Below are 10,993 nucleotides of genomic sequence, written 5' to 3' on the forward strand. Positions count from 1 at the left end.
GATCTTTTTTAGTTCAAAATTCAACAATTTTATTGAAAATTCATTTTGTTGAAAAATCGTCTTTTTTAGTAGAAAATTAATCAGAAAATTTGTATTTTGTATCAGTAGAAAATTATTCTTTTTGGTAGAAAATTCATCTTTTTGATTTGGAAATTCAAGTATTCCAGTTAAAGATTCATCATTTTCACTATTTGTGTTTAAATTAATTTTTTTGTTTAAAATTTAACTATTCTAATTTTTATTGAAAATTTATATTTTTCAATTCAAATTTCAAGTATTTGTTTGAAAATGATCTTTTTTAGTTCAAAATTCAACAATTTTATTGAAAATTCATTTTGTTGAAAAATCGTCTTTTTTAGTAGAAAATCAATCAGAAAATTTGTATTTTGTGTCAGTAGAAAATTAATTTTTTTGATTGAAGATGCATGTATTCCAGTTAAATATTCATCATTTTATTTAAAAATTTACCTTTTTCTATTAACATAAAAAAACTTGGTGAACATATAAATGCTTCTGTTAAAAATGCATCTTTTTAGATTAAAATTGAACTATTTCAGTTAAAGATTCATAATTTTAGTTGCAAATTTGTTGTTGTTTGGGGGGGGGGTACTTTTTTAGCTGAAAATTTAAATTCCATTTTCGGATTAAAATTGATCATTTTTTAGTTCAAAATTTAACGATTTTGTTGAAAATTCGTGTAATTTATTGAAAAATTGTTTGTTTTTTTGTTTGTTTTTGTTTGGTTTTTCTTGGTTTTTCTTGGTTGAAAATTTATTTTTTTGGTTTAAAATTCAATTATTCCAATTAAGGATTCATCATTTTAGTGAAAAATGTAATTATTTCATCTGTGGTTTGAAAACTGATTTGTTTTTGTTAAAATTAAAGTATTGGTTTGAAAATTCATATATTTTGTTAAGATAATATTTTTATTTGAAAATTCATCTTTTTGTTTGAAAAAGAAAGTATTCCAGTTAAAGATTCATCATTTTAGTTGAAATTTTAGCTTTTTGGTTTAAAATTCAATTTTTCTAATTAAAGCTTCATCATTTTGGTTGAAAATTGATATTATTTAGTTGAAAAAACAAACTCTGCGGCTGATAATTCATTTATTGTCTAGAAACATTTTTTTTTAGAATAAAATTAAAATTTTTGGTTGAAAATTGAACTTCTTGGTTGAAAATTCAACTATTTGTTTGAAAATGCATTTTGTTATTTGAAAATGAAATATTTTTACTTAACAAGTTAGGATTTTGAAGCAGTTTATTTACATATTCCAAATCGATTATTTAAAAAAATTAAAACTAAAAAAAAACTTGAGATACCTGGAAAAAGAATTGCAAATCCACTTATATTAATTATTCAAAGGATATACTAAAGTTTTATAAAACAGTTCTTGGTATTCTCAACATATACAAATAATTACCTCAATTTTTTCCAAAGTGAATTCGTTACGTTTTTCCGTTTTTTTCTAAAATTAAATTAATTTCCATACTGATATTTCATAAAATAAAAGTTTTGATGGATGTTTTAATTTGCATATCCTTTTTGTAGAACTTGGTTTATTAGATTAATGACCGTCGAGAATAAATAGCTTGTTATTTCTAACAAATTGCATCCTATTGCTGATGACAAAGCACAATTTGTTTGTGAAGGGAACAAGCGTATGATTGGACACAATTATTAGGGCTGATGAAAAGTTACGTACAGTTTTTTTTTTTTTTTTTTTTTCTTTGCTACGTAACTTTTTCAATACATTGTCGAACTTTCTCCTATTATTATTGATGTTTAGAGCGCGTTGAAATCTTGCACTATGTCTGCTCAAATTAAATTTGTAGAACGTGTCAAACGGGTTTAAATTTACCAAATTTTAAAAAATTATATGTAAGAGGCATATTTCTCGTTTTTATAAAAAATTTCTCATTTTTCCCCCTGTTTTCCAGGAAAATTCTTCTTTTTTCGTTTTTTTCGTTCAAATCCGAACCGAATTATTGAAACTTAATTCTTTTTAAATGAAAACTCTGCTGTTGTATTTTTGGATAAAAATTGTAGTACCCAGTTGAAAATTTAATTATGTTGAAAATTCAACAATTTGGTTTAAAAGTCATAATTTTTTTGTTCAAAAATCAACTGCTTTGTTGAAAATTCGCCTTTTTGGCTTAAAAAAATAAACATTTTTTTCTTTTTAACTAAAAAGGTTTTTTGCTTGTTTAAAATTCCTCCTTTTAGTTAAATTCGACTTTTTTAAATATTTTTTTTTTTACATTAACCTACTTGCTTCTTGAAAACCATGAGTTTCAGCTAGAAAATGCAATTTTTTGTTAAAAATTAATTATTTTTTTTTGTTGAAGATTCATATTGCCGCTTGGTTAAAAATATCATTATTTTGGTAGAAAATCAACCTTTTTCGTAGAATATTATTATAATTTTTGTTTAAACTCATCCTTTTGTTTAAAAATTCGGCTACTGGGTTGAAATTTGAACTTCTTCGTTCAAAATTCACTCTTTTTGTGAATACATCATTTTTTGTTAAATCTACAAATATTTGATTAAGAATTCAATTATTTTGGTTGTAAATTAATTTTTTTACCAAAATGAATTTTTTTGTTGAAGATTCATCTTCCTGGTAGAAACTTTCACTATTTGTTTGAAGATTCATCTCCCTGTTTAAAACTTACACTATTTTTTTTAAGATAACTTTATTTTGGTTAAAAAGTCATATTTTTATTTTTAAATTCAACTAGATGGTTGAAAATTTATATTTTATGTTGAAAAATTTAACAGTTTTGTAGATAATTTGTCTTTGGTGTGAAATAGTATCTCTTGTGGTAAATTATTCATCTTCTTAGTTAAGAATGAATCTTTTTTTGTTAAAAATACAACCGTTTGTGTAAGGATTCAACTATTTTGGTTATAAATACATTTTGTTATTTAATATGATTTTTGTTTAGAAGATTAATCTCTTTTGGTAAAAATGTAATCTTTTTTGCTAAAAAATAAAACTGTTGGCCGGAAATTCTTGCATCTTCTTGAAATTTCGTCTTTTTTATCAGAAGGCAAATCTTCTGAGTTGAAAATTCACCTTTTTATTTGAAAATTTAATTATTTTTGTAGAAAAATCAACATTTTAGTTAAAAATTAATGTATTTGATTGAAAATCCGTCTTTTTTGGTTGAAAATCAACTAGTTAAAAATTCGTTTTTTACGAACATTTTACTATTCAATTTTCGGTTGCAAACTTATCTTTTTGAATTTAAAATTCAACGATTTTATTGAAAGTTCATGTATTTTATTGAACTACAATATTCTTGGTTGAAAATGCAGAATTTTGTTTCAAAGTTCAAATATTTTTCTGAAAATTGAATGATTTTCTTTTAAATCCAACTGTTTTTTGGAAGGCATCATTGTTCATTAAAAATTAAACTGCTTTGTTGATAATTCGACCATTTGGTCATAAATTCATCTCTCATTGTAGAAAATACATATTTATTTATTGACAATTCATCATTCTCAGTCTTTTTTGCTTCAAATTTGAACTATTTGGTTAAAAATCATACTATAAAATTCATATATTTTGCTCTCAAAATAAACTATTTAATTTTAAATGCAACTGCTTGGTTGAAAGTTAATTTTGTTGGTTGAAAATTCATCTTTTAGGGCTTAAACTCTTTAGTCATAAATGCATCTATTTTGTTGAAAGTCAAATATATTTCGACTTGAAGTCTTATGAATTTAAAGCCTCTTAGAAAATAATACATTCATTTTATTCACAAAAATTTCTTCCCTTATTGTTTCCCCATTCTCGTTAATAATCGAATTTCATCATTAAGGATTTATATGTTTTTCCGGGAATCCAAAGAAACATTTTAGCTTTAAATCAATCAATTTTGGTGCTTTAACTTTTTATTCACGCCGGAGTTTATTTAAACCAGTTTGGCATGCTCTAGATTGGTTAATAAAAAAAATTAATTTGCACAGACTTCGCGCATGATTTGAACCCGCTCATTTCCTGATAGTTATTAATTATGAAAGTAGATAAGCATGGGAACTTCTAGATCAAAATTCCTACCTTACCGACTTCTAGACAATTTGCAGCTCGAGTGGTTCATATCCGTGCCAAGTTTCTAGAATGTCCTTGATAACGTTACAATTTATATTTCGCAATGCCATTTTGTAACGGCATGAAGAACATTCTAAAAACTTAGCACAGATATGAACCATTTGAGCTGTAGAATAGTCTAGAAGTCGGTAAGGCAGGAATTTTAGTCTTGAAATCCCCCTGTCTATCTACGCTGCAGCTCAAGAGGTTCATATCCGTGCAAAGTTTCCAGAACATCCTTGATAACGTTACAAATTTATATTTCGCAATGCCATTTTTTAACGGGATCAAGAATATTCTAGAAACTTAGCACAGATATGAACCATTTGAGCTGTAGAATAGTCTCGAAGTCCGTAAGGTAGGTGTTTAGATCTAGAACTCCCCCCGCCTATCTACCCTGCAGCTCAAAAGGTTCATATCCGTGCTAACTTTCTAGAATTTTCTTGATCAATTTGCAAATTAACATTGCGAAATATAATTTTGTGACGTCCTCGATGACATTCTAGAAACCTAGCATGAATATGAACCGCTTGAGATGCAGAGTAGATAGGTAGTGGGAATTCTAGAATAAAGTTCTTACCTTTCCGACTTCGAGACCATTCTACAGCTCAAGTGGTTCATATCCGTCCGAATTTTCTATAATGTCCTTGATAACGTTACAAATTTATATTTTGCAATGCCGTTTTGTAATGGCATCAAGAACATTCTAGAAACTTAGCACAGATACGAACCATTTGAGCTTTAGAATAGTCTCGAAGTCAGTAAGGTAGGAATTTTGATCCAGAACTCTTCCTGTCTATCTACCCTGCAGCTCAAGTGTTTCATATCCGTGAAAATTTTCTAGAATGTTCTCGAAGTCGGTAAGGTAGGAATTATGATCTAGAACTTACCCTATTCATTTTTGTATGAAAAATGAGGAATTTCAGTTGTTAACAAGAAAATATTTTTCTTAAAGGGAACGACTAGTGGAATATGCGTACAAAATGTACCTCAGCCAACAAACTTACTACAGAGTGTCAGCTTTGGATACTCGTTTGGGAGGTGCGGAACAAAGACTGACTGATGACCTTTCGGAATTGGCGGGATCCGTTGCACATCTGTATTCTAGTTTAACTAAACCGTTGTTAGACTGTGCTCTCGTGGGAATCGCCCTCATATCTTTCTCAGCGCGAATGGGAGCGAGAACAGTACCAGGTAACTGATAAAAAAATCAGGTCAAATAATTGAGTGAGCATTAAAAGAAAACAATTCAGATTAGCCTGAAATTTTGAGCACCGGGAAAAGCCGGTTTAAAAACCTTTTTTTTAATTTTCTCTTTAAATTCATTTTTTTTAAATAATAAATTATTTTAAATTTTCACACGAATATAAGGGAAATTCTTTCTTTTTTTTTAATCTTGTCAGACCTTCTAAGCCTTCTCATTTTTAAACATTATTGTAATTTTTCCTGCATTTTTTTTAATCTTGTTAAAATTCAAAAAATTGCCTTCAAATCTTTCAGATTCTACTATGAAAATTTTTGAAATCTTTTAAATCCTTTGAAATAATCTCTTAAAATTAATTTTTGAAAATAAAAATATATTTTAATTTTTCCTAGGAACCTGAAAAAATGTCTTTCATTTTTTAATTTCTATGTTTAACCTGTGGTTAAAAATTTAGCTACTTTTTTAAAGATCCGTTTTTTTTGTAAAATTTTTTTTTTTTTTTTAATTAAAAATGTAACTTTTTTTTAAATTAAAAAATGTATCTTTTTTAGTAGAAAATTCAACTATTTGGTTTAAAATCCATGTATTTTGTTGAAAATTCCTCTTTTTTGGTACAAAATTAATCTTCCTGGATAAAAATTCATTTTTTTGTTGTTGTAAATTTAACTACTTGGTGGACAATTGATCTTTTTTAGTTGAGTTTCACGTATTTTGTTGAAAATTCACATCTGATTAAAAATTTAATTACCTTATTGAAGATTTGTTTTTGGGCGAAAAATTATTTTTTCAAATTAAAAATTTTACTTTTCAATTTTTTATTAAAAATTTATCATTTTTGCTTGAAAATGGAGCTATTTTGTTTAAATATTGTAGTTTGTTTTTGATAAAAATTTAATTTTTAAATTTTAACTATTTTGTTGAGAATTCGGGTTTTTTTTCGGAAAAAAATTAATTTTAAACTGAAAAGTTATCTATTTCATTCTCGGTTGAAAATTGACTTTATAGTTGTTGAAAATCTGACTAATTCGTTGAAAATTCGATTGTTTTGCATTAAATTAATTTTCTTTGTTAGAAAACTCATATTTTTGGTTGAAAAATCAACTATTTTTATTTTAATTTTTCCTAGGAACTATTTCAGGGCATTTTTCTAAGATTTTAGAACTTTTTTAAAACTTCTCAAATATAAGGCATTTTCAAGGGCTTTTAATTTGAAATATTTTAGGGAATTTAAAAAGATTTCAAGGAATTTTTTTATTAATTTCATTAATTTGAAGGTAATTTAAAGGGTTTGCAATATATGAAGATTAATAATTTTCAAGAATTTCGGAAGATATAGGTATTTAAAAAGACTTAACAAGATTTGAGCAGATTTCTGACGATTTTATGGATTTTAAGTGATATTAAAGCTCTCAATGTATTTTAATATATTTTCCAGAATTTCAGGATATATCATCAAAGTTTACTGGATTTTATAATAGTTTAGGGGATTTCATAAAATATATTCACGAGAAGTTAGGTATTTCGTAGGCTTTCAAAGATTTAAAGAGATTTAAAATTATTTTTTTAATTCCTTCTGAATTTTTTAAAACTTTTTGGAATTCTTTTGATTTTTTCAATTTACTTGAATTCTTTAAATTCACTGAATTTTATTTATTTCAATGGACTTTTTTTAATGACAATTTTGTTTAATTAATGAGATTTCAAGGGATTTAAAAATATTTTAGGTTACTAAAAAAATACAAAAAATATTGCCAAATATTTTTGAAAATTTTATTTGGAATTCTTTTAAATTCTTCTGAATTCACTTAAATTCTTTAAAATTCTTATAAATTCACTTAAATTCTTTTGAATTCTTCTAAATTCACTTGAATTCCTTTAAATTCCACTGAATTCACTTCAATTCTTTTGAATTCTTTTGAAATCCCCTGAATTCACTTCAATTCTTTCGAATTATTCTGAATTCACTTAATATCTTTTGAATTCTTCTAAATTCACTTAAAGTCTTTTGAATTTTTCTAAATTCTTTTGAATTCATTTAAATTCTTTTGAATTCTTCTGAATTCAATTAAATTTTTTTTAATCTTCTAAATTCACTTAAATTCTTTTGAATTCTTCTGAATTCTTCTAAATTCACTAAAATTCTTTTGAGTTCTTCTAAATTTACTGAAATTCTTCTGAATTCACTTGAATTCTTTTGAATTCTTCTAAATTCACTTAAATTCTTTTGAATTCCTCTGAATTCACTTCAATTCTTTTGATTTCTTCTGAATTTACTTAAATTCTTTTTAATTCTTTTTAATTCTTCTGAATTCTTTTGAATTCTTCTAAATTCACTTAAATTCTTTTGAATTCCCCTGAATTCATTTCAATTCTTTTGAATTGTTCTGAATTCACTTAAATTCTTTTGAATTCTCGATTTCAGTTAAATTCTTTTGAATTCTTCTAAATTCACTTAAATTCTTTTGATTTCTTCTGAATTTACTTAATTTTACTCAATTCAGTAGCTTTTTAAAAATTTTTTGTTCAATTCATCATGCAATCTTGTAAACTTACCTCAAATTCGTAGGAATTTCACCTAAATCTTGCACCTAAAGCTTTCAATTCACTTGATTGACGTTTAAATTAAGCTTAATTTTTTATGAAATTCATCAAATTCTTCTCATTTTCCCTTAAATTATTCTAAATTCACTAATATTTATCTAAAATAAATGGATTTATTAGATTTTTTTCTCTCAATTTTTCCATTTAATTTACATTTTTTTTCATTCTTTTGTAATCATTAGTTGTAATCATTAGTTTGTAATTGATTCAATTGTTTTTTAATTCACCTTGTAGGTTCAAAATTTAACTTTTCGTTTAAAAATTCAACATTTTGTTTGAAAATTCGTCTCATTTGCTTAAAACGTAAACTATTTTATAGCAAATGTAACTTTTTTTTTTGAAAATGTAACTATTTGTTTGGCAGTTTATTTTTCTTGGTTCAAAATTCAATTTTTTTAATTTCTCCTTTTCGGATTTAATTAAAATTTTAAACTCAAATCTCAAATGTTTTCAAAAACTTTCGACTTTTTATTCAGAAAATTCATCTTTTGATTGAAAAGTCATCTTTTTGGTTGAAAATTCGTCATTCTTTGTTGAAGATTCAACTGTTTTATAAAATAATCGTCTTTTTGGCTAGAAAATTCAACTTTTTTTTATTGAAATTTCGTCTTTTCTGCTTAAAATTGAACTTATTTTTTAGTAAATTTTGTAGTAAATTTTTTGTCTTTGGGTAAAGTTGATTATTTTTTGTTTAAAAATTTAACTCTTTGGTTTAAAATTCAACTTTTTTACGAAATTTAGTTTTTTTTCGCTTAAAACTGAAACAATTTGGTAGTAAATGTATCTGTATTTTTTTTAATGAATTTTTTGTTGTTGAAAAGTTAACTACTTGTTTGAAATTCAACTTCTGTTTTTGTTGAAAGTTCATCTTTTTGGATCTTTTTCCTAAAATATTCGTCTTTATGGGCCAAAAATACGATTATTGTTTGAAAATTAAAATGTTTTTGTTTAAAGTTTAATATTTTTTGTATGAAAATTGAACTATTTGTTTTAAAATTTAACTTTTTGTTTTACATTTCCTCTCTTCTGCTTAAAAGTGGAACTATTTGGTAGTAAGTGTAACCTTTTCATTGAAAATTAATTTTGTTATTTGAAAATTCCACTGCTTGTTTAAAAATAAACTTTTTTGGTTAAAAACTCATCTTTTCGCTTTTAAAACTCAAATATTTTCTAAAAAATTCCACATTTTATTAAGAAAATTCATTTATAGATAGGAAAGACACCTTTTTGGTTGAAAATTCGTCATTATTTGTTGAAGATTCAACTGTTTTCTAAAATATTCGTCTTTTTGGGCAAAGAATATGAACATTTGGTTGAAAACTCAATTACTTTTGGTTGAAATTGAACATTTTTTGTTTGAAAATTAAACTATTTGTGTGAAAATGAAATCTTTTTTTGAAAATTCATCTTTTCGCTCTCAAATTTTAAATATTTTTATAAACATTCCACTTTTTATTCATAAAATTTATGTTTAGATAGAAAAGTCATCTTTTGACTGAAAAATGTATCATTTTTTGTTTAAGATTTAACTTTTTTCTAAATTATTCGTCGTTTTTGTTTGAAAATTCAACTTTTTGTTCGAAATTTCGTCTCTTTTGCTTAAAAGTGCAACTATTTGGTAGAAAATGCAACTGTTTTATTAAAAAATATAATTTTTGTTTAAAATTAAACTATTTCTTAGAAAATAAACTTTTTTGTTGAAAATTCAGCTTTTCGCTTTTAAAAATCAAATATTTTCTAACAAAAATCGATATTTTATTTAGAAAATTCATTCATAGATAGGAAAGTCACCTTCTTGGTTAAAACTTTGTCATTTTTTTGTTTAAATTCAATTGTTTTCTAAAATATTCGTCTTTTTGATCCAAAAATACGAATATTTGTTTGAAAAATCAATTATTTTTGTTTGAAATTTAAATTAATTGTTTGAAAATGAAATATTTTTTTGAAAATTCATCTTCTCGGACTTAAAATTCAAACATTTTCAAAAACATTCGACATTTTTTGTTAAAGATTTAATTTTTTTTAAAAATATTCGTCTTTTTTGTTACAAAATTCAACTTTTTGATTGAAATTTCGTCTCTTCTGCTTAAAAATAAAACTATTTGGTAAAAAATGTAACTGTTTTATTAAAAACTAATTATTTTTTTGTTTCAAATTCAACTATTTCTTTGAAAATAAACTTTTTTTTTTTGTTGAAAATTCATCTTTTCGCTTTTCAAACTCAAATATTTTCTAAAAAATTCGACATTTTATTTAGAAAATTCATCCATAGATCGAAAAGCAATCTTTTTGCTTGAAAATTCATAATTTTTTGTTCAAGATTCAATTCTTTTCTAAAATATTCGTCCTTTTGACTGGAAAATTGAACTTTTTAGTTGAAGATTAATTTGTTGTTGAAAATTCATCTTTTCTGATTTAAAACACGAATATTTTCTGAAAAAATCGACATTTTATTCAGAAAATTAATCTATAAATAGAAAAGTCACCTTTTTGCTTGAAAATTCGTCATTCTTTGTTGAAGATTCAACTGTTTTCTAAAATATTCGTCTTTTTTGGAAAAAAATAAGAACCTTTGGTTGAAAATTCAACTATTTGTTTTAATATTTAACTTTGAGATTAAAAATTCGTCTTTTTTTCTGTAAAGTTAAAATATTTTATAGTAGATGTAACTGTTTGATGAAAAAATAATTTTTTTTGTTTGAAAATTAAATATTTTGTTGAAAATCAAACTTTTCAGGCTTAAATTCAAATATTTTCATAAACATTCGACTTTTTATTCAGAAAATTTTTTCCTTATATAGAAAAGTAATCCTTTTGCTTGAAAATTTATAATTTTTTGTTCAAGATTCAATTCTTTTCTAAAATATTCATCCTTTTGACTGGAAAATTGAACTTTTTAGTTGAAGATTAATTTATTGTTGAAAATTTATCTTTTCTGATTTAAAATACAAATATTTTCTGAAAAATTCGACATTTTATTCAGAAAATTCATCTATAAATAGAAAAGTCACCTTTTTGCTTGAAAATTCGTCATTCTTTGTTGAAGATTCAACTGTTTTCTAAAATATTCGTCTTTTTTGGCAAAAAATACG

General features: G+C 24.5%; 1 protein-coding gene across 1 annotated transcript in view; it reads left to right on the plus strand.

Annotated features, from left to right (window-relative positions):
* LOC117174484 (ATP-binding cassette sub-family D member-like) overlaps positions 1-10,993 on the plus strand; it is a 48,583-nt gene that overhangs the window by 14,960 nt on the left and 22,630 nt on the right. Inside the window, exon 2 of the mRNA XM_033363641.1 lies at positions 5,052-5,290. Within this exon, the coding sequence (XP_033219532.1) occupies positions 5,052-5,290 (239 nt within the window). The remainder of the gene's footprint in view (positions 1-5,051; positions 5,291-10,993) is intronic.

Source organism: Belonocnema kinseyi, chromosome 6 (assembly GCF_010883055.1).
Source record: "Belonocnema kinseyi isolate 2016_QV_RU_SX_M_011 chromosome 6, B_treatae_v1, whole genome shotgun sequence".
NCBI lineage: Eukaryota > Metazoa > Arthropoda > Insecta > Hymenoptera > Cynipidae > Belonocnema > Belonocnema kinseyi.